The sequence below is a fragment of the Ochotona curzoniae genome, unplaced genomic scaffold, assembly GCF_017591425.1.
Source record: "Ochotona curzoniae isolate NIBS_2020 unplaced genomic scaffold, NIBS_Ocur_1.0 contig_4558, whole genome shotgun sequence".
In the NCBI taxonomy this organism is placed as follows: domain Eukaryota; kingdom Metazoa; phylum Chordata; class Mammalia; order Lagomorpha; family Ochotonidae; genus Ochotona; species Ochotona curzoniae.
In genome coordinates this window covers 982175-1008902 of record NW_024466327.1, presented here as the reverse complement: position 1 = coordinate 1008902, position 26728 = coordinate 982175, and the positions used below count along the sequence as shown (strand labels likewise).

The following is a 26728-nucleotide window of genomic DNA, read 5'->3' as shown; positions in this document are numbered from 1 at the left end:
ATTGGCTTAGCTCCGGCCTTTGCAGCCATTTGGGGACTGAACCAGCAGATGGAAGACCTTTCTGGCCCTCCCTCTCCCTTTTTCTGTAAATCGGCCTTTTTAGTAAAAATAAACTTAAAAAAAAATGTATTGGAAAACAGAAAGGCAAATTTACCAGCATTTTGAAGTAAAAATAAACCAAGGGATTATATCTCTTGTCTTCAAAATATTCAACATAAAACAGAATGATTACATTAGATGATCTCTGAGGTCTCCACCAAGTCATTTCCTCCATGTTCCTCTAAGTCATATGTACCTGCACTACTGCACTGCAATAGTCAGCTATTAAATTTTCTTTAATAGAGACTCATAGAAAAGTAGGAAGCTATATCCAACTAAACAGCTACAAAAGGTATTACTCTCACACACTATTTAACAACCCATACTAAATTGCTTTAAAATATTTTTTAAAGTAAATGGAAGACCATTTTATCAATACATCAGAGTTTATTCCTTAGAAAAGTAAAGAATGTTTTGGGTAATGAAACATTCAATTTCTATGTCACTTATGAATAAAAACATAATTATATATACGCTTAGGTTTACAGAAGTTATACTTCAAATTCAAATTATATAAAAATACTCATTGATATTACCAGAATATACCCTCAAATAAACCCATTTTAAAAACTGGATGTCCATAACATTTTCAGAAAGTATTATGGCTCCTGAATTATTATATTTATTCTTCGCTTCATTTATGATTCCCTGCTTTAAGGAATTAAGATGTGTTATTTTTACTTTCTTGGACTTCTGATATAATTTAGTGTAATATCCAAAGATTTCTGTGGAAGAAATTACAAAATTTACACATTTGCACTTAGTATAATGTAGTGGCCAACCATTAATATTACATCATTAACAAAACATTACCACAGAAAGCAAGCAAGCATCATACCATATGTTGCTTTACAACAAAGACAATTTATCATTTCTGTCCAACTTGTAGAACACATATTTACACATAACTACAGAAAGACAATACAGTGATGTTTTTGGATAAGAAGTAGCAGTAAGAATTTCGAAATCATTTTCAGCCTTGAGAAACCTTTCAGTGTTTAATAAACAAGGCAATATGTTAAACAGTGCAATTACATCTAGTGTGTTCACATGCATGTGTGCCCATGTATCAATTAAGCAAATGTTTGGCTGTAAAATAAAACCTTGCAACTCTAGCAATCCAATTTGTGACATTTTCCCCCCAGCAACTCTTTTTCACAAAGTAACTTTTCTATCTGCTTACTGATTACACAAAATATGACTTCCATCTTCAACACTTCTCCCAGGAAAGGGAAAATGCATTTGACTGTGTTTTAAGTATCATTTTTCAACCTGCTTTTCTATATTTACTTGGTCTAAAGACACTCCAATCATGTCAGTTTTCTCTGGTCCTTGTAAATAACATATTTTTTCACCCAGTAATAAGGATAAAAGGAATTCTGAAGATATTGAACATATCCTTTGATACAAATTTATCATAATTTGGGACCAGAATTCTCAAATAAGTTAACCTACTAATAGCAATCATGGATTCAAAAATGAACGCAGTTGTAACCAGTCGTTTAGCAGAGGTACAGGGTAAAATCTCTCCTAGGAAGCACACTTTATAGATATCTATATGAACTTTAAAAACAACTCTGGTACTTCATGTGGTCCCAACAGTGGAAATATGATTAGCTTCTTGTTCTAGATAGCCTGCTCTAACAGGAATGCTACTGGAACTTTCACACTGTTCATGTGTCTTTGGGGAAGCGGTTTGTTCTTGAGGTTTCCTGTTCTCATCCGCAAATCCCACAGTCAGACTCTCCCCAGCAGGGGGAAGTGGCCTCTCCAGATGAGCCACTTGTTTCCTTGCTTCCATTTCTTGTTCATGAAGCATCTTTTCCACTTCCACCTCAAGCTCCAATGCTTCCTCATCAGCGTGCACGTCCAGCTGCTGCATCAATTCCTCCAGCTTCTTGGCCTTCCGAAGCTCATTCTGCTGTATGATCGTGCAGAGATGCTCGGTGAGTTGCTCTTTGAGCTCAGTCTTGCGCTGTAAATCCAGCTTTGCTGTAACGTACTCTGCCTCAGCCCTGTCAAAACGCTTCCTGTAAAGAGAGAGGCAAAAATGGACCCACTGGTTTTCCATCGAGAATATGCAAAGTGGGGTCTACAAATCATCACAAAATGCTAAAATCGGGAAGGAAATGCATAAACAAGCTATGAACTTTAAAACTGTAAAAATACTCATCTACCTCCTACACAAGATTATGGCTGCTGAATCCATAGTCACCTAACTTAAAAAAATGATTCCACACTTATTTCTTCTGTCCAAAGCTGTCTGAATTCACTTGTGTTTGCTTCAGGAGGGGTGGCAGCTTTGACTTTGATTTTTTTTCAAGATTTACTTATGTATTTGAAAAGCAGAGAGAGGGGGACAGGGGCCTGGCTACTTGGACCGTCTGTATGGGATGCCAGTATCACAGGCAGCAGTTTAACCCACTAGGCCACAATGCAGCCCCAAAAGCTCTCATTTGTAGCATTTTCCAGCTTCTATGATAGAAACACTAGTACCTGGTCAATTTCAACCTAGCAATAGAACCGCACAGACAGCAGAATTGGGAAGGGATGAATACACTGTGTTCTGATGGACCAGTGTCGGGAGCTCCCACCATACGACTCATCCAATTTATAAAGGTCAAACAAAATGGAGAAAGCAGAAAATGTGGTCTCCTGGGAACTGATTAGAAAAACAAATTAGAAAAATGTTAAATAGAAAAGGAAACTTCAGGATACATTTAGCAGTCCTAGTTTTATTGACAATTTGAGTCATAAAATATTGTAAAGACAAGCCCTGTTGATTATAGGATACTAACAGCCTCACTGCCTTTTGCTTACTAGCTACAAGTACCATCCTCCAGCTATGATGATGAAAAGAATACCTGCAGATATGGTTAAGTGTCTGGTAAGGTATTAAAGTGCTCTCAGTCGACAACTCCTTGGTTAAGAACATTCCCTCACTATTCAGAAACAGACTAATGCTAAACTTGTATTTGAAAATTTCGTGTATTTACACATAATCTCTGCTGATAAGTAACACCAGTTTGGTTTTAAAAAAGGGCAATTCTGCTGAAGAAGTCACTCTTCCTTTTTTTGCTTTTGCTTTGGGTTGGCACATTAAAAAAAAATCAGTATCTTTCTAATTTTTTTTTTTTTTTGCTTTTACCCTGCTGTTGCTTTTGTTTCTGCAGCAAGAAAAAACGGGGTGTTAATTCTTCCTCTTGCAAGAGGTTGGTTCCATCTGCCAAATAAGTTCTTTAATTTAATTCCCAATGACACTTGCTATGACCAAGATTCTTGCCTGGTACAACTGCCTGCATCAATTCAATGTAGCTACTTTCTTGTGTAACAGTTACAGCAGTAAAAACAAAACCAACCAATCAAACAAACAAAAAACTGGGATATTCTTAATATAAGATTATCTGTCTTAGAAGGAAACAGTTAAAAAAAATTAAACTCCTTTTCAAGATTTACTTTTATTTATTTGAAAGGAATTACAGACAGAGGGAGAGAATCTGCCGTCCATTGGCTCACTCCCCAAAATGCTGCAATGGCTGGAGCTGGATCAGCATGAAGCCAGGTACCAGGAGCTTCATCGGAGTCCCCTATGTGGGAGAAGGGGCCCAAGGACAGGGGTCATCCTCCACTGCTTTCCCAGGCACATTACAGCAGGGAGCTGCATCAGAAGTGACATTCTGATGTAAACTGCCACCCATAAGTGCTGCCAGCCCTGCAGATAGCAGCTTAACCACTGTGCCATACTGATGCCACTTCTCCCAGCCCCCAATAAACTTGATGATTTTAGAGAACTCAGGTTTCAAAAATTTCCTCCATCATTTACTGCATGCACTGGTTTTGGGCATTACGTTTTCTTAGATGCAAAGAACAGGCATCTGTTTAAGCTAGCTCAGGTTTTACCTTGTGGGACAATTTCACAAGGCTCTTTTCTTCAGAGCTTTAAAAAGCCAAATGGGTTTTTCTCAACTGAGCTTTTCATTCTACCCACAGCCCAATATGGCCACCAGCTGTGGCTGTAACTCCAACTCACCCCACTCAGTCTCTCAAAGATTCAGCTCTCAATTCCAGAAGGAGAAGCTGCGTTGGCCTGGCTCATCTCCGTTTAACAGAGCTTAGTGTCAGGGGGTTGAGCCACTACTTAGCTCCCGGATTCAATGTCCTGGAATCAGTAGGATATCTCTGTCTCAATCAGGTGTGCCCTGGCCAGCATCATGAGCACAAAACAGCTAGGTTTCTATGGATACGGTGGCAGGAACGTAGTAACTGAAGCCTCTTGTCAAGTGACCCTGGGTACTTAATTTCAGCGGTTTACATGGCCTGCCTAAACGCCCGTGAGGATAACAACACATCACAGGAGTGTTGAGTATTGAACAGTACCCTGGGCGGGCACCCAGCCCACTGCCTCACAGGTACTCAAGGAACAAACTCCTCTACTGAGCATTGGGAAAAAAACGTATGCTGTTATATTAATTATAACAATATGCTGCTGGAAACTTGAAAACTTAAAAACTTTCACAATGTTCACTGACAGTATTTCAGTTTGACTTAGTAATACAATGAGAAAACTAGATTTTCAATAGCTATGTGCAAAGAATTATTCTAAAGGAACTCTGTAGACTACCTGAATCCTTTATTCACATAATTTATACAATATCCTGCTTATGGATAATTCTTGCATCAAGCCAAGAACGCTGGCAATATAAATCCTGCCCCTGTGTAAGGCTGCTCTCTCTCTCTCAGTCAGCAGACATCACAGACCAGGCCCGTGAATACTGTATTGAAATTAACATTTGCAAATAGGTCCCTGGGTTTGCATTCATCTTTCATCCTGGATAAATCACTGAAGACTTTTGTATTTTGTTTATTTATTTAAAGTCCTTCTGGCCAGAAACATGCACCATCCCTTCTCGTGCAGAGAGATTTACGTTTACAATACCGACGGGTTTTACAAACGGCATCTGGGGTCAGGTGGATAACAGGGGGCAGAGCCAGAATACTCTGCAGCAGGATAAGTGCATCACAAACAGCACAGTCAGACGCACAGCGCTGGAAATGTCATTAGAGCATCGCTTTCTTTTTTCAAATGGACACTGAAAGATTTAATGAATGTTATTTCAAGGATTTTAGAAAAAAACGTCTCCTGGTTGGTAACCCACAAGTTTTAAAACAACTAAATCATTAACCTTCAAAATACCATAAGGTTCTATGGATCCACTTTCAGTTCTTTTTCTGAGCAGTTCTATTTGTACAGATTAACAAATCAGGATTTTTATCCCTTGTTAGAAGTCTCAAAAATCAAAGAGAAAATTTACTTTTTAACAAAATGTAATGAATTTGGGGCCTGGCATGGTGTCTAGCAGCTAAAGTCCTTGCCTTGAACACACAGGGATCCCATATGGGCGCCGGTTCTAATCCCGGCAGCCCCGCTTCCATCCAGCTCCCTGATTGTGGCCTGGGAAAGCAGTCGAGGACGGCCCAAAGCCTACAGACCCTGCACCCACGTGGGAGACCAGGAAGAGGTTTCTGGCTTCAAATTAGCACAGCTCTGGCTGTTGTGGTCACTTGGGGAGTGAATCATCGGACGGAAGATCTTCCTGTCTCTCCTCCTCTCTGTATATCTGACTTTCCAATAAAAATATTAATACATTTTAAAATATATATATATGTATAATGAATTTTATTTTATAACTAGTTTAGATGAATTAAATGGATACTTTTATTTACCTAAATACAACAGAGGATAACAGATATCTTACTTTTCTTATATTTTCAGATATTTTGTCATCTTATCACCTTAAGAATAATTTCTTGATTCTTCATTTAATCATTCCCCTTTGGGCTTAAAGAGCCGAAACAATAAGAAAACAGAAAATGATACATTTATTTTCTCTTCTGTGTTAAAGTACCCCAAGCCCTCAAGCAGGTACAAAAGGGGCAGATTTTGTGGTACTGGCAGGTTAAGATGCTCTCTGGGGGTGACTGCTTCTCTTATTAGAGTGCAGGGTCCAGCACCAGCGACCCTACTTCTGAACCAGCGTCCTGCCCTGCGGCCTGCCAAGGCAGCAAATAACAGTTCAGCAAGCACTTGGGGTCCTGCCACCGGTGAGGCCTGGTCGAGCTCTGGGCCTCCCTGCCTCGGCCCGGCCCACCCCAGCTGCTGCAGGCAAGTAAACTGCAGACACACAAGCTGTTGCGCTGTGCAATTCTTGCCTTTCACATAAATAACTTTTTTTTTTTGAAGTTATAAAAAAACCTGGAAATGGCTTCATTACTTGTTCTTAGTTTTCACTGAATACAGTTGAGGATAGCTTCTTCATTTTTTGCCTATAGACACAGTAACAAAAAAAAAAAAAAAAAAAAAAACAATCAGAGGAAGACATTTTGCTGCTGTTGTATAATCAAAAGGAAGGTTATGGAAGGCTTAAAACAGCCTCCTGAAGATATCCAGTTTCCAGGTACCAGAACTTTATATATTACTTTATGTGACAAAACAGTGATGGAAAATTTCTCTCCCTCTTCCTCTCAGTGTAACTCCACCTCTCAAGTAGATAAAATAAAACTTAAAAAAAAAAGCATCCTTCTCCAGTTTCTACTATGAAAAAAATATTAGTAAGGTTATATTGCTGTTATATACCCAGCACTGAATCTTGTAGTATGTGGTCATATAAAAGGCTAGCAAGGCATAAAAATGCTCCTCCAGCTAACTTATGTTATGGAGAATAAACGTTCCAATGGCATTGGGAGAGGTTCTGGTGGAGGAGCCTGGGCAACTTCTCTGGCAGGACACAGTCCCATGCAGGTAAGCGCAAGAAGCACAATAGGGAACAACCCAGAACAGGCAATGAAAATTATCCCACTGGCATACACATGGCATGGGTTGGGGGCAGACCAGCCTGAATCTGTTCACATTACCTTCTGGTGAATCCGAGCACCAGAACAGAGTGTGGGCCGAGCCAGGTTCGGTTGCAACACATACCAGTACACAACAAGTAATGCCAAGGTGAGATGAGCTGTACCAGATGTGGCTGCAGCACACAACCAGCACATGTGACAATCAGGGAGGAGGCAAAGCCAACAGGGGAACGTGGGCACCCCTGCTGGATAACTACTTCCATTGGAAAGTGTGAATACGGATGGGGGCAGTTCAGACTAGGCAGGGCTATAGCACCTGTGGGCCTCACGGTGAGCTGACTGTTCTGACTGGTGCAAGTTAAAATTAGAGTGGGTTGAGGGGTGTGTTTGGGCTTAGCCACAGCGTTAGCTGGCAGAGGCTGGTACTAGGAGCCAATTCTGACAAGTCAAATGCCAAAACTACCTGGAGACGGCATACTCTGGGAGTGGGTGTGACCTAGTAGGGAAATAGTGGGCACCTCCCTCAGGGTTACCACCCTCACTGGACAGCATGAAACCCAGGCTAGGAGCAGGGGTGGCTTGACAGAAAGGCACCTGCCAGTGGGTGTATGGGCTGGATAATAGGTTGGTTGGGTTGAACCAGGCTTCAACGTCCATTGACGTGTGCGAGAGCTAATTGGGATGTGGGACAGACTGGACAAGCCTGCAGTGCATACTGGCAAGCATGGGAACCAGGGTAGGGGGCAGAACTGGTAGGGGTTATGGGGAGTCGCCCCAACTAGGCTGTAGCTCCAACTGGTTTGCATGAAGACCGAGTATGAAGTGGGTAGAATCGAGCTGGACTACAACACCCATTGGTTCACAAGGAAGACAGGGCTGGAAGCCGAACGGACCCAGCAATCGCAACGACCAGCATATGCATAAGCTGATTGGTGTGACGAACAGTGTTGGAGTCTGTACTAGCAAACTCACTCAAGAATCAGATCTGGGATCAACTCAGATGAAGTTTCTTTGGATATTTCTCGAACTGAACTGCTGATCTTGGAACCCCAACCATCAAGAGACTGTCAGCCAGTAGACTCTGAATAGGTTTCATTACGGTTGGGACGGAGAGATTGGCAGCAATCCAGAACTGATTGAACTATCAAAACTGTATGAGCAGGACCCTTGGAGCGCGCCTCATGTTGGGGATCGGGGATGAGTGGGAGGTAGGGTGGGGCTTTCCCCTTTGTTACTCCCCTAACCCTAGATACAGGGCAAAATGATTATATTAGTGTGGAAACAATGATATTACCCACTTTCACCCTGTAGCCCGTGACCCTTTGTACCCTAATAAACTAAGATTATTGAAAAAAAAAAAAAAAAAAAAAAAAAAAAAATCAAAGCTTCCTTTAGTCTTGATATCTTGGTTACCTCCTCAATGGCCTTATTAATAAAAGTCTGTGACTTCTGTTTATCAGCTACTGATGGCATTAGTTTAGGCTGTTAATTAATAAACGCAACTCTGATAGCACATGGTCACACAACAATTTCAACAGTCACAAGGACAACCACAGCTTCTTTCTCAAACGCTAAACAGGGAATTACAAACCACAATCAAGCATTTCCTCTTTATTAAATTGTTATATAAACATTCTGATGTTGTGGTTTACCCTGGACTAATGAGGCATTCTGATTGATTTCTAGTGTTACAGAGAAAGATGCAAAACTGAGTTATTAGCACAGCATTCCCTTGTGAAAAAAGACAAACCCGGATGATTAAAGCAATGTTGAGGGGACCAAAAACCCTGAAATAGGACAGAGTTTTGCCCTTTTATCTGTTCGCAAAGTCCATGTAATTCTTTACATGTGTTACTCCATTTAAAAACACTCCATGAATTTTCTTCCCTCTTTGAGAAAAATGGCAGTGGTTAAAACCAAGAAAACATGGGATATCACACTATTTTGTACACAGTATGTCTGAGATGCAAAAAATAGAGAAAAAGAAAATACAAGTTCTTAAGAGAGATACTTTTGAAATTTAAACTTTAAAAAAATTAACCTAGATCTCAGATAAATAAAAATTTTTTAAAAAGCTAAATATTTTCACTATGATGCAAACTAAAGAAAGACCTTGACTCCAATCTAATAAAAACCATATCAAATAACACAAAAGTTTAACGGAAACAGCACACATTTGGTGATAAGAATAATAAACTTTTAGAGGTTAAGTCACTCAGACATTCACTCTGATAAATTCTGAGATATTAAAGAAAAAAGTCCAAAACATCCAATTTTTGATGGATTGCCAATAAGCGCTAAAATATAATGCAAGGAATACTTTAAGAGACATATGGACAAGGTTAGCTGGCAGAGTTAAGGGAAGCTTCACGGAGGAGATCTGAATTGGAACCACAGAGAAACAGGCCTTGTACCACAGAGACTGGCTCGGAGGCGTAAGCGCTGATATACAGCAAAGCTATTGGCCCAGCTAGCCAGCAGATTCCTCGTTCTGAATGGAATTTTCTCGACCTACCGGGCATGTGAGTAGTCGAGGCTGGCCTGGTCAATCCGGTTCCTGAGGATTCCAATGTCAGCGGAGACCATGTCATCTAACGCCTGTAACTCCTTCTGGATCCGCTTCAGTTTCACAGTCTCTGCCTGAGTTCTTTTAGATCTAGAAAATCAAGAATGTGAGGGGATAAAATCAAAAACATGTATGTCAAAATCATGTAGCCACAGACCATGTAAGAGAAAGGGGAAGACACTGTGTATTTACGAACTGTGGAAAATTAGAAAAGCCAGAAAAACTACACAAAAGGCTGATAACATTCTGATATATCTCTAATAATGCATCCGAGCACCTCCCCTGTATTTTGTCCAATTTTCTATTAGCACCTATAATTTTCACAAACAAGGTAGAAAGAACGAAGAAATTTCCCCCATTCACCTGTGTGCATTCATCATTCAATATGTTGGAACAAACTCTAGAAGAAATATGTCTCAATTCTCTTTATATGGGCATATTCAGCAAAGTTTCCCGAAGAGGTCATCTTAAATTCCTCTTCTTACTAAGCCTATTTTCATTCTGATATTGTCAGACATTCAAGAATGGATACCAAGGGTCTACACTGTGGCTCAGAGGTCTAAGCTACCAACTGCTACGGTAACATAGCATAGGCTTGACTTCCGCCTCAGATCTGGTAATGTGCTCGGGAAGGCACCATTGGACTGACTGGCCAAGTACCTGGGCCACATGGGAAAGCAGAATGAAGCCCCTGACTCCTGGCTTCAGACTCACCCCCACTCTGCTGTTGAGGCTGCTTAAGGAGCGAACCAGTAGATGGGAGATCTCCCTCTAGCTCTGTTCTTCTCTCTGTAACTCTACCCTTCAAAGACACAAATCTTACAACACAGACACCTATATTGAACATTTCTTTATACAACTGAAACTTCCACTTGGCTTCTTTGGAACCCACTTGCCCAAACTTTGATTGCTGTTACTCTTTTCTCAAAACAAAAGTAGAGGTCTTCAAAACTCTTTATGAAACACAAAACCAAAACACTGTTGTCTCTCTGTTTCAAAGCACGGCCAATCTCATCAAGTCCCAAGCCCTCACAACTGCCAAGTACAATATGCATTTAAGAAGGAGAATAAGTAAATACAAAAGAGAACTTTTAATCAGGATTTCAGTTATTTCAAAATTCCACACACATTCTCAAGGGAGAACAAAACTTTCCACATAAAACCACTATATTGCTTCTTAACAATCTCCTGGCTTCTACTGCATTATGCTTTTATCCTTTCTTTCTGTCAACAAAAGTTCCTTACCAATATAAATCTTTCACTGAAGCACTTCACTTCCTATCTCTTTAATAAGCCAATCATTAATTTCCTTACATTTCTGTCCATGGTGACGCTTTCTGTCTTAGGTCAAAGGCCCCTAGTTAAGAAGTACTGAGTCTGCACATTTTTTTTTTAAATATAAAATCCTCAGTAAACACCCTCCTAATCTTTTCCAAATTGAACACTACTACAATGTTTTTTAATAACCACTTCTGGGAGAAAAAAAAAAAAAGAAAGCATCACTTTTTTTTTCCCTTGAAATACATACATTCCTTTGGCAGATAATTCTGAATTACTTTTACATCCATCTACCTTTCTCTACCTTTGCCACTGCAACTACACATATTTTAATCTCAAAGAACAGTTTTGCCAAACTTTTGCTGGTCTAAAAAGAAAACGCCTTTGAGTATTTACCTGCATTTAGTTTTCACTACTCTCAACCATTTCTTTATTAACTAAGCTTAAATTTCTATGGTCATAGGAGATGAGAAACTACAAACCAAGGGGTAGTGAGTGGGTGCAGAGTGTCCTACGTAGAAGGGCTGGTGAGCCAGGCTGGCAGAACACAGTAAGTGAGAAGGGACTACTGACAATGCTGACATTGAGGGATGACGCAAGAACTCAGGGTTCCCAAGCTTACATCTGAAAGTCATCAAGAACAGTTTAACTAGATTATGCATCTTCTATTAACGGAGGCAGGATAAGTCATGTAAGAAAAATATCCACAGAAAACAGAATTTAGACTTTTCGACAGTGTTAAGTCACATATAAGGGATAACCTTACTCCTCTAACAACAGATCTCCAAGGCCAGTTAAATTGAAACCTGTATTTGTAGCTAATGTACATATATTGATAGCTGTTAACTGCTTTCTTTCTGAATGTGTTGACAGTTAAAACTGAAAACACTGAACATGATCTTAAGGGTTTTTGTTGTTGTTTTGAAGAATATTTTATTTATCTGAAAGTCAGGAGTTGCAGAAAAGAGAGAGAGAATGAAATTCCCATCAGCTCATTCATCCCCCAATGTCTTCAATATCCAGGCTGAACCAGGAGCCCTGAGCTTCATCCAGGTCTCTTACATGGAACACGTAGGCCATCATTTCCTGCTTTTTTCATTAGCCAACAGCTGGAATGAAAGTGCAACAGCTGTGACATCAACCAACACCCACACGGGATGATGGCATCATGGAACTTTACCCTGCAATGCCAACCCCAATGTTTAATCCTTATTGGCAATAATGTGTGTGTAAATTCAGTATGATCTGTGCTTTAAAAGTAACCCCTTCATAAATTACTATTAGAATTTCAGTATTACTTCTAAAGCATAATAACTTGCTTAGTTAGCCTTCCACATAATGGTCGTAGAGAAAATGAACAGGTGACATGACAGAATTGATCACAGGTTACAGACATCTCCTGCCTCGAGTGCCTCACCTTTCTGCAATAGCTTTAGCCAACAGGGCTTTCTTACGTTTATTTTTCTCTTCCATTAGCCGTTGTTCTTCTTGGAGGACTTCCCAACGAGATTTTTCTTGCCTAGGCAGCAAAAGAAATATAAAAATGAATTCATTAAAAAGACAGCCACACTATCCCTCACCTTGCAATCTCAGGCCCTTAAGTATAAAATTTAATCAAGCAGATCACGTGCATTTTCTTTCAAAATTCCTCTTAAAAGAAATCCATCCATCTGCAGCTCATTATTTTGTTCTAATAGGAACAAAGGCTCTGATCTGAAGAGGCTTACACATATTGGACCTTTGAAATGCATTTTATGTATATAATCTAGGAACCCACAAACTAAAAGCCAGAGTACTATGGCATTTTCTTAGAAGTACAAAGACATTTGTGTAAGCTAGTTATGCATTATATGCAAAATGGCAATCAAAGCAAATTGGACGATAGCTGATGTCATAGTATACCTTCTAGTGTTCTACACTGAGAGGTTCCACCATCTTCAATGTCTTTAATAAGCAATGTTTGCTTCCTGCATTTTCTTTCATTGGTTCACTTTTTCCCAACCCTTCAGAGTTTCTAAATGGATTAGAACACTGGGCTAAAGCCAAGTAGAGCTATGCTAAAGAATACCTTCAACGGTTTCAAAGTACACATTCTTCCCAAGTCCAATTCTGAAATACATTAACATTTTCCAGTCACAAGCCTGATGTCCAACAAAGTAATAGTCAATTTTACTAAGTATCTATTCTGAAAGGTAGTGACCGCTTCCTAACTGTCCTTTGCTCTCCATTCCTGCTTTCACCTCAGATTTGGCACTGCTGGCTTCTCATTTTCTCTACTGCAGGCATCTCCTCAGCAGGTGCTTGTGGTCCAGCTCAGTGCACCCTCCCAGGGATCTGCAACATTGATGCTTGGAATTTCTCTAGCAGTTATGTTGACTGGGACTGTTCTTCCTCAGAAGGCTTGGGTTGTGTGTTGGATCTGCCAAGTCACCAAGCAAACAACTTTTGCATTGAAGCTCTTCTCGACTTTTTAATTCTCTATTCTGTCATGTGCATCTTCCATGGAAGTGAGTACTCTCTAGGTTATGGTTTTACTTTCCCCTTCTTAAAAGTTTAGAATTTCTCCTGTGCATAATGGCTGCTTTGATTATACGTATCCTGCAAATATTCTTTCAAGTATCTAACAAAACAAAACACACAGGAAGGGCACACTTGGAATATCGGCACCCACATCGGGAGTGCCCAGGTTTGAGTTTTGGTTCTGCTCCCAGCTTATGCAAGCAGATAACTGCTGAAGTATCATTGCCACTCTTGGGAAAGACTTAGCTGGAATTCTTGATCCTCACTTCAGCGTGGTCCAGCTACAGCTGTCAAGGGGCATCTGGGAAGTGCACCAGTAAATGGAAACTGTCCCCCTCTGCCTTACAAATATAATGAAAATAAGCATTTGAAAATGTCCAGCTAAACTCCTCTCTCCTGATAAGCTACTCTCATCAGAGTTCTCAGAGCTCTGCTGATAAACTACTCTTAAAAGAAATTTAGATGTATGCACTTGTCCAACATTGGCTTCCTAATGCATGTGGTTATATATTTTTGTCAAATTATTTCCTAAGCATAAGCTTCTGGTAGTAAGAGACATTAAAACCTCAGAGTACAGAATCTAGACCAGTAGAGGTTCAGAAAATATCTGGGATTAGACAACATATGACACTTCGGAAAAGGCAAAACAGAAACAACTGCCATTGCTTTTCCTCTGCTTCTCCCATCAGAACTCACAAGTCAGAAGGGCAACTTCTAAAGTGTGCTGAAAGTAAATCATATAGGCTCTTTCTAATCTCTACACACTCACTCTCCTCCCTCAGCTGTAGGAAGAAGGAAAAGAAATTGTCTCAAAAACAAAAAAAAAAAAACCCGATGTCTGCAAAAACTAACGAAGAGAGGGGATTACAGGGAGGAATCTGAGAAATGTGGTTGTCTCCTTGGATTTGTATGGAATGCATGAAATCTGTTCTCTGTACTTTGATGAAAAGTGTAAGAGCCTCAAAAATATACACACTCAATAATTTTTTTAAAATCTACTGATGCAATTAAATTCCTATATTGTCTCGCGTGACATCTTTATCGGAGCCTTTTACTGGGCCAATGAAGGTACAGTATGGAAGCTGACAACCCATTCAAAGGGGAGAGCAGTGCTCCGCCTGGGAAAACTGCCTCTGGGGTGTCTAAAGGACAGGGCTTGGGGTCACTTTCACATGAACGCGGGCCCTACACTGTGGCCTAGCTGCTAAAGTCCTCGCCTTGAACACGCTGGGATCCCATATGGGCACTGGTTCTAATCCTGGCTGCTCCACTTCCCTTCCAGCTCCCTGCTTGTGGCCTGGGAAAGCAGTCGAGGATGGCCCAAAACCTTGGGACCCTGCACCTGCGTGGGAGACCCGGAAGAGACTCCTGGCTTTGGATAGGCATAGCATCGGCCGTTGTGCTCACTTGGGGAGTGAATCTTTGGACGGAAGATCTTCCTCTCTGTCTCTCCTCCTCTCTGTATATCTGACTTTCCAATAAATAAATAAATCTTAAAAAAAAAAAAAAACACTTTCACATGAACGACACTCTCCACTGCCTAGCCGTATGTTGGCTTTAAGAACACAGTATCCTCCCTGATTCCCAAAGAGTTTATTTCTAAAGCAATAATAATAATAATAATAATAATAATAATAATAATAACAGACATGAATTGTAAGGCTCTTGTGAAAACTCAATGAAATCAATTCTTCAAAAGTACCTAACAGAGCCTTATGTGTTACAGCAAATTTTCAATAGTTCATTCATCATTCTTCTAAACTTCAAAACAGAACAGAAGAGATGTTAAAAAAAAAAAAAGAGAGAGAGAGAGACACTAAATTTTATTTTCTGAAAGCTCAATGGAGAAGAAAACAGCAAGAATAAAAGAATCTCATGGACATATAGACTTACTAACAATTCCACTGTCTTTTTCTCCAATTTGCATTCTGCTTTGGGAGGTAAAACCTCAACATTCTTGTGACCATCATGGGAATTTTCAAGTCTGGTTTCCCTTGGTTGGCTCTCACTAGGCAGAGGTTTTGCAGCGCACACGGGAGTGGTGTGGGTGAGAGCGCTGGGAGGAGGGCCCGGAGCAGGTGCTTTGCGAGTGTCAGGTCTCTGCTTCGGCGCAGAGAGCAGCTGCTCTGGAGGTGACGAGGCCGAGCCATCCTGAAGACCAAGTTTTTGGCTTTGCTCTAAAACAGCTTTTTCTCGCTGAAGTTGCTGCCGACTTTTCTTCACAGGGACACGCCGCTGTGGCTCAAACGGATCTGCAGGAAACGGGAAAGAGGAGCATTCCTCCGTGTGAGTAGCACATAAGGACAATTTCTCCAAGGCAACAAAGCACTGACATACCTAACTCTGAGAATAACTCTGGCGACCCCTCCCTCCCTCCACCACCACCTTCTCCACCTGCCACAGCCAGGGAAAGGCAGCCAACTTCCTACAGTTTCAAGAGTTCTCACATTACAGTGTCAACACTGAACAGAAACTATCCCAAATCTCTATCTTCAATGGAAGGCCATTTGACTGTGAGTCGGGGCTTTGGACACAAAGCGAGGTTTCTTTTTCAACCTGATTCAATAACTATCAAAAGAACCAACTAATTGTGACTACACACCGTAAACGCTGAAGTATGATATATATATATACAATTCTCCTTTCCTCCTGAAACAGAATGGTCGTTGAGTTTTCCAGAGGGATCTCCTCCAATCATAAGTTTTAGGGCAATATGACACACAGGCATGTACTGTGACAGCAATGTCGCTGAGTAAAGTCTCTTATTTCTAGGAAAACTAGTTAACCCCAAATAATTTTCTTTCATCTTGTAGAGCACCCACAGTTGCATCTGTCAGCAACTTATCAACCTCTAATCAAAGTACGTTCAAACTAATCTTAATGTTGTCCACAAAAAAAAGCAAATAAAGGATAACCTAGAGTTTATACTCCAAAGCACAATTAAATAATATGCTTTATTACTTTTTAGACTTCCAACGCCAGTTAACCTCGTACTTAGGGTCACAAATGGAGAATTTACTCTCACCCACACTTTATTAAAAAGGCCTATAAATAGCATTCGCTATAAATGCCTAGGAAGGGAAATGGAGATGAGTTCTTTTTCTAAGTTCTGTGTGTTACCCTTTGGCATAACACAAGTTCATTATCTAGATGTTTTAAAAGCTCCTGACTCCCAGTCTCAGCTTTGCTTCCGTCAGCTCAGTAATGTCAGACTAGTTCATCACTTAGTGTCTGTTTTGTCACCTCAAAACTATTGAAATGACCTGTCCTACTTAATTCTCAAAGTACAATAATCAAACAAAACATATACAGAAAATGTTAAAAAAAAAAAAAAAGTTAGGGCCCTATATCGTGGCCTAGTGGCTAAAGTCCTTGCCTTGAATGCACCAGGATCCCATATGGGTACCAGTTCTAATCCCGGCTGCTCCACTTCCCATCCAGCTCCCTGCTTGTGGCCTGGGAAAGCAGTTGAGGATGGCCCAAAGCCTTGGGACCCTGCACCCGTGTGGGAGACCTGGAAGAAGTTCCTGGCTCCTGGCTTTGGATAGGAATAGCATGGGCCGTTGTACTTACTTGGGGAGTGAATCATCGGGTGGAAGATCTTCCTCTCTGTTTCTCCTCCTCTCTGTATATCTGACTTTCCAATAAATAAATAAATCTTAAGAAAAAAAAAGTTAATGCTATCAAAAACAAATGCTATTGCTGACTTTACCCAGAAACAAAAGATCCTCCTATATCCCACAACACACTTCTTCGTGGCCACTGATCTTTATTCACAAAATTAGAAAATGTCACTGAACTTGCCTACATCCCAAACAAATTCACTGAGTTATTAGCCATTTCCTTGCAAATTAGTTCATACAGCTTTTATTTTGCATCTTTATAGAACATGCGATCAAATTAAAAATTTTTGCTCCACTCAAAATCCAGACCCTTCAACAGAGAACACAGTGTTTACATGTTGTGTATTGGGGGCTGTAAAAGTCAAGGACCATGGCAAAGTGAGGAGCACACTGTCCTTCACATCACCTCCGTCATCGCCAGCGTCACTGTCAGTGCATCAAACCTAGCGACTATTCATGATTAGTAGTTACATTTTTGAGCCTGGCACTATAGTGCAGTGGTTAAATTTCTTGCCTTGCACACGCAGGGGTCCCATATGGTCACCGGTTCTAATCCCAGCAACCCTGCTTCCCATCCAGCTCCCTGCTTGTGGCCTGGGAAAGTAGTTGAGGACGGCCCAAAGCCTTGGGACCCTACCCTGCACCCACATGTTGGAGACCCGGAAGAAGCTCCTGGCTTTGAATTGGCTCAGTTTGAAGAGTGAACCATCAGATAGAAGATCTTCCTCTCTGTCTCTCTGTCTCTCCTCCTCTTTGTATATCTAACTTTCCAGTAAAAATAAATAAATCTTTTTAAAAATAGTTACATTTTTATTTAAAACATTTTTATTTTAAGTAGGGAAGTGTCAATTAGGAAAAATCTGGACTACTGTAAGGTGGAAACAACTCTAGGATCTCACTTGTTTTCAGCATCAATAGCTTATTTCTCAATAATATCAACTGAAATGAGCAAAGCGGCCGTGGTAATGAGTCTCTCAGAGCTCCAGACTGATTGCACAGTTACCATGTGGCATTGGCCAACATGACAAAGGGCACAGCGAGAACTCGGAACAGTCTTGTCACAGCTACTAACTGCTCTGACGCAGTAGTGGCACTACCCTTCTATCCCGTTCACAGGTCAGTGGCTGACCTGATACACTGCCCTACCCCAAAACGAGGGTCGCCGGCTAGTTTGGAAAATATCACTAATGATTATCACCACTACTAACTTAGAAAGTACCAAATTGAATCAAAGAAGGAATGAGAGAGAAGGAAGAAGGGAGAAACCTTAAAATGAAACACATTTTTTAATTAAAAGTAAAGCAAAGGACACCAGTTTGTGATCTTTGCTCTAAATCCTTTGCATAAGCCTCGCTCCTTCAAGAAAATTACCATTTCCAATATGTGTTGGTCATTCTCTTCCTTCTCTAACGGCCACACTTTATCTACAAATTATTCCTAAGATTTACTTATTTGCTTTAGCATTATAAGACAGGTGTCACACACATGTTTAAACTTAATATTACATAACCAATATTCACCCACAATGGTCCTTCTGATTCAATCACTCATTCTGAATGTTGTGTGACATTCCACTGTCAGAATTAACTACAGTCTATTGGTTTTTCCATTGGTGACCTTGGCTCCAGGCTTTTGTTTCTGTGGAATATGTTTTTCTTTTTAATATTTATTTATTTATCCTTATTGGAAAGGATATTCCACTGCTTTTCTAGGCCAAAACAGGGAGCTGGGGAAAAATTGGAGCAGCCGGAATGCCAACTCCTGTCCATATGGGATGCTGTGCTGGGAGATGGGACTGGCCTGCCCTGGGATTTTGCTCTTCTGTCCACTTCTTCTTTTTTTTTTTTTTTTAAGATTTATTTATTTATTGGGAAGTCAGATATACAGAGAGGAGGAGAGACAGAGAGGAAGATCTTCCGTCCAATGATTCACTCCCCAAGTGACCACAACGGCTGGTGCTGAGCCAATCTAGAGCCAATCTAGACCAGGAAATTCTTCCAGGTCTCCCACACAGTTGCAGGATTCCAAAGCTTTGGGCCATCCTCAACTGCTTTCCCAGTTTTTCCCTGCCACAGGCAGGGAGCTGGATGGGAAGTGGAGCAGCCGGGATTAGAACCGGTGCCCATATGGGATCCTGGTGCATTCAAGACAAGGACTTTAGCTACTAGGCCACCACGCTGGGCCCTCTTCTGTCTACTTCTACACATGCAAGAGTCTGCCTTCATCTAAAAAAGGAAGGGTCATCCAGTACAACCTTAGAGGAAATGTCAAACTTCTCCTAAGTACATGCTCCGTATACAAGATGCAACTACCATATACGATTCTCTCTGGTAATATTGTACTCTCCGACATTTTAATGGTTGTAAAATGTTGCATCACTGTGTTCTTGCTCTGCAAATCTCCGTACAAATATTTTGTCAACTTCTCTTTTGGCTTATTTGTATTTTTCACTTTTCAAATAGCAAAAATACAACTAAAGAAAATATTTCAATATTACTAATTATCATGCATCAGAAACGGACAAAACATTCAAGACCTCCACAGGAAAGATTCTAAATTTTATAAGAGATATTAAAGGCAACCCAGGTAAGTGGTAACATACGCTACACCAATGGTACTGTTACTACATGAAGATATTACCCCCATTCCTCCATAAATCTACATCTTTAAATAAACAAAATGACACTTTGACAAAGCAGGAGAGAAAGAAGCCGTCATTGTGCAGCAGTGAGCTAAGCCACCACCTGCCCCGTGGCAATCCCTAAGAACCAGTTGGAGACCCAGCTGCTCCACTTCTTCCCACCTCCTGTGAATGCATTAACATAGCAGGTGCTCCAAAGGCTCTGGTCCCTGCCACCCACTCAGGCAGCTAGGATGGAATTCCTGGCTCCGGCTCTGCCCTGGCCTACCCTCACTGCCATGGCCATCTGGAGAGTGAACCAGCACACAGACCTCGTTCTCCTTTCTCTCTTACTGACTGCCTTTCAAACAAATAAACAAAATCTTGGCGGGGGGGCGGGGGGTGAAAACCAAAAGTCTTCAACATCATCCAAAGAGGCAATTTTTCATGAAATCTGGTAAAATTATTAGATTTTACATGAAAAGATAAAGGCTGAAGAGCAAGAAATTTTCAAACAAGAAAAGCAGACTGTATCAGTAGAAATCATTGGTAGTATGAAGCTTCAAGACTGTGTGATATTGGTGCAAGAGTGGATGAATTAATAACAGGTTAGAACAGGGAACCCAGAATCTGAGTCACAAACGGATGAAGCATTGTGTACGGTGACAATGGCACAGCAAACCAACAGCAGAAGGTAAGATTACTTAGCCAATGGACATGCGGGAAAATTATCCGCATGGAAAAGACAAAAATTACCCATACCTTACATTATATTTATAAAAAAAACCTATTCAGTAAAGAAGAAAATTAGTATTTTGAACATTACAACAGGGACTAATTTACGATGTAAAAAATGGCAGCAATTATAAATTTGAAAATAATGTACCAGAAGTTATTAAACAGGATACAAATAACCAGCATTAGGAATAAACATCTCTGGGAAATTAACAGCATGTGGCTATCCTGCTTTTATTTGTAAGTTTTCGATTTTTCTGCATTATGAAATCCATCATACATACAATGTATGGGTGTGTGTGTCACGCACACTCTTTCACGCTGTAGAGATCCCACCCTGTATAGAGGCCATAAAAAGTAACGACACTGACAAAACATGATTGCAGTAGGCGTCACGGTCAAGGTTAGACACACCCTCCACCTTGTGAAACACACAGAACGGTATGTCATGTAACTCGCTGTTGTTAACTGTAAGTAGGACATCAGTTCCTGGAGAAAGTACGGGATCGTCAATGTTTCATTTTCACATTTTTCTTCCTGCCGTGGTGACCTCCTGAGTGACTACATAGAGCAGTCACCTGCCACCATGGAACCAGAGTGAGAAATAAGACTGTAGCATTCATATTTCAGGACTATTTGTGACTGCAGCTGAATTGGGTTCAAGTTCCCTATGCAACCGCCCTGACAGTGCTCTGTCGCCCCAATTTCCTTTACAGATGCCCAGCATGCCTGTCGTCCCCTTTACAGATGCCCAGCATGCCTGTCGCCCCCTTTACAGATGCCCAGCGTGCCTACTGTCCCACTGCTGACCTTGGGTAAATAGCATCAGACTGTATATTATCATCTGCAACAGATCTTTTTACCCAGAATCCTTAGGGAACTTATGGCTGGTTATTTCATGTGGCTATAACTAATATATTCCCATATGTGCCACAGTAGCTAACCAGGCGAGTAACCACAACTCACTTACCTGTTCTCGTTAGTAAGCACTTGAGCTCTTGACAATGTTCTACTAAGAATATTCTTTGGCCTCTTTACCCAACACACACACAGGTGGGTGGGCCGTAGGTTGTCTTTATTCCCCTGCAACCCACTTCATGTTCCTGCCTTATTTAAGTTTTTAAAGTTGGAGAACACCTTAAAGTTCATGAAAACGTGCATTATGGAAAAAAAAATTATCAACAAACGTTTTTAAAAATGCACCAAAATAACTAGTTTAAATGCCATTTTCCATACACATTTTGAAACACCTTAATGGCAAAAAATGCTAACATGTTCCTGTCCTCAAAGCGGTCACGGAGTTGTGACTTGCGGAGTTGTGACTCGTCGTCGCATTCGAAGGTCCTGTGATCGAACCACAGGCTCAGACAGCTAGGCTCTTATCACTTTCTAGCAATCCCAAACCGAGATGCTTCAAAATACAGTTCTAGCTAATACATGTGTGACTTACATTTCTTTGTTGTTTTATCTGCCTCCATCAACACACACTTCCATCAAAGATTTCTAAGCTCCATCCCAGCACGGCAAGGCTGCTGCTAGCTCCATCGCAACCTCTTGCACACCCTATTCTCCAATCATCCCCTGGCTTGCCCCCTCACTCACTAGGTGAGCAGCTCTGTGAAGGCAGGGCCCATAACTCGCTCACTTCCGCATTGCCTAAAGCAGAGGGTGACATTTGAAACCTGGAGTCAGACCCGGAAAAAGTGGGTGTGAATCAGAACATCAAGCTAGCTGGCCAGTTCACCACACACTCTGGTACTCTCAAGATACAGCTTTGCAAAGCATTCCAATCCCAATAACCTACCAGGCCTTACACTACAGACTCACTCTTATCCCACTTGCCCGTTCTAGACAATCACACATCTATGATAAAAGCGTACACATAACCTGAGAAATATCTAATTTCTGCCACTGACAAAACTTAAATAAAATGCACAGTAAGATTTAATCTTTCTCCAACGCAAAGCATTTAAATCATTGAATCAAGAGCAGTGTAAACTTCTCCCACAACGGGTGTGCACTGCCAGGGTCACGAATTCAGATCTTTAATGAAATTGCAACCACAAAGGAGCATCTTCTTATGGAAACCTTTCCACCAAGTCTTAGCAATCCTGGGTCATGAAACGACTTTAAGCAGTACAACCACTCCTCTCCCCAATGACTGCTCGACAAAACTCCATGGTTGTAGATTAGAAGAACACGATTTGAGCTTATCCCTAAGCTAGGAAAGCAACACAGTATACAATGGATTCACAGCTCATCTCCCCAAGACCTTCTGCGTCAGAAAGAAGTGCAAACGTAACTGGACAACTGGAGTGGCATACGCCAAGTGTGTGTTTTACATTTTTTGTGCTTATTCAGGCACGGGCGCGCTTCCTCTCCTGCCTGCTTCTATCAACTGTCAAAGAGTTTCAGCATGCTGTGCGCACCTGACCCGAACCCCGGAACATCCCGACCCCCTGGTCCGTGCGGCCACTCTTCCTTACAGCAGACTCCCTTCTCTCAAATCCCACTCCCTTCCGTGGGTTCCGAAAACCACTCGGCCCCAAGGAGGAGGGGAGCCCGGCAGCCCCGTGCGCTCAGCTCCTGCCCGCCACAAGCCCAGGAAACCATCGTCGGGCCGCCCACTCGTCACCTTTCGTCTGCTTCAGTCTCCTCAGCTCCTCCTCCGAGAAGCCGGCCCAGCTCTGCGCCATCCGCGCCGCTCGCCGATCCCCCAAGCGCCCCACTCGGGCCAGCCCTGCCAGCACGGCGGCCCCGGCACTTCCGGCCAAGCAGCCAGTCAGCGCGCCCGGCCCCGACCGCCAGGTCCCCTCCGGCCTCAGGGGCCTGCGCCCTTCCAGGCTGCCTCGAGCACCGCCTGATAAACTACCTCGGCAAAAGTGGTCACAGCGACAAGCGTGTCCCCTCGTTCGCTTCCGCTCGCCCTCCTGGCTTCTGAAACTTCGGATTTAACCGCTTCGGCAGAGAAACAGGGAGATGGCGGCATGAGTTAGGGAGGAGGAGAGCAGGCAGTTAGGTAGCGGCTGCGAGTGGGTGGGGAGGAGGGTGGGCGTGGCTGCCGCTGGACTCCAGGGTCAGCGCACCTGCTGGCCCGGAGTGGAGCGAGCGGCGCTCACCGGGGCGGTGGAGGAGGTGGCCTGCGAAGTCAAGGGCTTGGCTAGGACCGGGAACTTGCGGAAAGCCTTCTTCCTGTTGACTAGGGAAATGGTCCTATTGTAAAGAAGGAGAAACGTAGAAGAGGGCGCAGGTGTAACTGGAGAGAAGAGACGAGGCACACTGGACATAAGGAGCTCTGCGATTGCTTCCGCTGCTGGGCTGTTTCCTGGATGTTTGGGGGAATGCTTCACCTTGTCACTGAGTGATTTCTTAAAGCCGCTCTCCTTTAAAACTGAATGTCCGTGCTTTCCCGGAGAAGACAACCCTGCAGGCTGGAATCAGGTCTCCGCAGGACACTGTAGGGAGATGGGTTTTCTCTCCTTGCTGTTGCAACACTAACCCCACTGAGCTGCATTGTCGTCGTTTGAAGACGCGTTTAGATGATTAGAAATGCAAGCGTTAGCAGTGTGTACCAAACCGTGTGATTAGAAGAAACCAGTAATTAATTTGTTTTCTATTTTTTTCTATATTGGGAAGCAACAACAAAAAATTCTCATAGACTTAAACTGTAGTGTCCGAGACGCACCTCCTGGCTTTACTCTATCAATATTGTTCAAGAAATTGAAATAAAGGGGTACCCTGAGAAACGAGAAGCGCTTCGCCGAGAGCTGAAATTATTAACTCGGGTGCAGAAAGGTTATCAGAATGCAAACAACGTTTGTGGTTTCTCTTGTGATCTGTGGGCTTTTAAATTTGAATATTTTTTTCTGTTAAATACATCCTGACACTAGAATGCTGGACTTTATATACCATTCTCGGTACCTGCAATGTCAGGATAGATTAAATAGCAGAGTGTTGGGTTTGTGACTGTTACTGAGGAACTAAACTTATACAGTATAGGGGGCAACAGTGGGGACAAAGGAGGGGTGGGTGGAAGGGGAAGTCCCCGAGCCTAAGGAACTGTATCTTGAAAAATAAAAGAATTCATAAAAATAAATGTAGGTGTTTTCTGAGATTTAAGATAGATCATTTTAAATATAGACTCGCTTTCCGTAATATTCTCGAGTTAACATCCTATCCCAAAGGCCTGGGGAATCTAGTTACAGTGTCGAAGAACCTTGTGAATCTGAGTGTAATTGTATGTAGACACTGTTCTTAGTTACCACAAGGTGAATTTCAATTATTTTCAGTGATTTTATGACATGATCGGTAGAGGCATTGATAGAAAAATCTAGAATCGAATTGTCAAGGTGTGTTTAATAGTTTTATTGGGAGTCTTTTTTTAATTTGGGAGTGGAGATGCATGTCTTCACTTCCCAGTATGCCAGTCTCCATATATCATTCATCTCCATAGAAAATATGCATTGACTTCCGCCATGTTACCCTTAATCACAGAATGTGGACTTGTGACTGTTGCTGAAGGACTGTTGCAATACTACAGGGAGACTGGGGGATGGGTGGGGAGGAAGAGGAGGCAAAGGGGAAGTAGGAATCCCAGTGCCTACAAAGCTGTAGTATGGAAAAATAATAACAACAACAAAACACACAAAAAAAATGATCAGCAATTTTAAATAGATAAAAATGATGACATAGTAAGAGGTATTGCGTTGGTCTGAGTAAGAAACAAAATATGAGCAAGATTCAGCAAACCATACAATCCATCTGCATCAAACTCCAGTTCCCAATATGGGAAGTTCAGAACCACCAGCTTGCTGTTTTCTGTTGCTGCCCCATCTTCACATGCTGTGCCTAACAGGAGCTTCTGTTCAAAAACGGACTGTGCGCAGTGAGAGTTCTCCAAAACCAGGCTTGACAGGACATCTGTTAGGCTGGTTTCCTAGTCTCTAGATGTTTGAATGAATTTAAACCAGATTTAATGTTTTTCAGCTTGTACTATAAATTTGAACTCCACCCACATATGTGTAATAACAGGCCCGAGATGTTGGTTTTCTTAAAGTGAAAGTGAGTGTAAATACGATAGAAAATGTTATAAAATATTTATAATATAAAGTATTACAGAAAGCAGGTCCCCACACTGCTTTTGCAGCTGAGTCTGAGTTCTCTGTAATCATTGTTACATCGCATGAGTAATGATGTTCTAGTTTTTTTTTTAAGATTAATTTATTTTTATTGTTTGCAGAAAGGAGGAGAGACAGAAGAAGATCTTCCATGTGATGATTCACTCCCTAAGGGACCTCAACGGCTGGTGCTATGCCAATCCAAAGCCAGGAGCCAGGAACCTCCTCCTGGTTTCCCACACAGATGCGGGGTCCCTAGGCTTTGGGCTGGCCTCGACTGCTTTCCCAGGCCATAAGGATGGGAAGCAGGGCTGCCAGGATTAGAATTGGCACCCATATGGGATCCTGGCGCGTTCAAGGTGAGGACTTCAGCCGCTAGGCCACTGCGCAGGGCCCGATGTTCTAGGTTTTATTGCAATTTCTTTAGCACCACATGGGTCACTCACTGGCATCTATTCCTACATGAAGATTCTTGATACTCTGTTTTCACCACTTTAGTGACGCATTGGTGTTTTTGTTGCCTGTTCATTAGCTTCACCTTGATGAGAGTTTACTATTTTTCACCCCATTGTGGACTGTGTACACTGGCTCTGTATTTAAGGAAATGCGTAATCAAAATGTAACAGAAACCCATATGCCCAGAGGTGGAGACAGAGAGCAAGCAGTATGTCTCTATGCATACAGAACAAGGATGGACCCCCAGTGAAACGGCTAAAGATGTCCGGATAGTAAGATGCTGGATTCTCCAACATTGTCTATGTCTACACTGTCGGGAGACACTCCAGTGGCAGCATGATGGATTTATGAATCTTCCTGAAACATACCCATTATAAAGCTAAAGAATCAATCAGTGGGGAGGGGAGGGAACTTGGGGAGTGGGACAGGAAGTCCCAGTGCCTGCTTAACCGTATCATAAAACAAAATAAAAAAACATTTACCGCTGAAGCAATCTGGTGTTTTTCTTTGTGCGAAAGTGTTATTGTATAGAATTATTCATATGGTTTATTTCTTCTTGTGACACTTTCGTCATTTTTCCCCCCTTTTATATTTGTTTTTATTGGAAAGGCCGAATTAGGATTATAGAACTAGTTGACTTACGCATCTGTCAGTAACAATACATTGGCTTCTTCCTTGGTAACTCTGTGCTGAAATCTGCTTTTTCCTTTAGTAGGTATTAACATCAACACATCTTTTTTTTCCTTTGAAAAGTTACAAAAGTTGCATTTCCTTTGTTAACATGTTGTTTCTAGTCTCCGGGGTTATTCGGTTATTCGTGATTGGCTTGGGATCATACTAAACGTCTACAACTCTCGTCACC

At 41.8% G+C, this 26728-nt stretch overlaps 1 protein-coding gene across 1 annotated transcript; it reads right to left on the bottom strand.

The window, feature by feature from the left end:
* Nucleotides 1–466: 466 nt before the first annotated feature.
* On the bottom strand, nt 467–23010 carry GORAB (golgin, RAB6 interacting). The gene is made up of 5 exons (XM_040986824.1): nt 22929–23010; nt 15213–15567; nt 12213–12314; nt 9467–9607; nt 467–2129 (listed from the first exon to the last, which is right to left on the bottom strand). The coding sequence occupies exons 1-5, from the start codon at nt 22987–22989 to the stop codon at nt 1685–1687; spliced, it is 1104 nt and encodes a 367-aa protein (XP_040842758.1). The 5' UTR covers nt 22990–23010; the 3' UTR covers nt 467–1684.
* Between the last annotated feature and the right edge of the window lie 3718 nt (nt 23011–26728).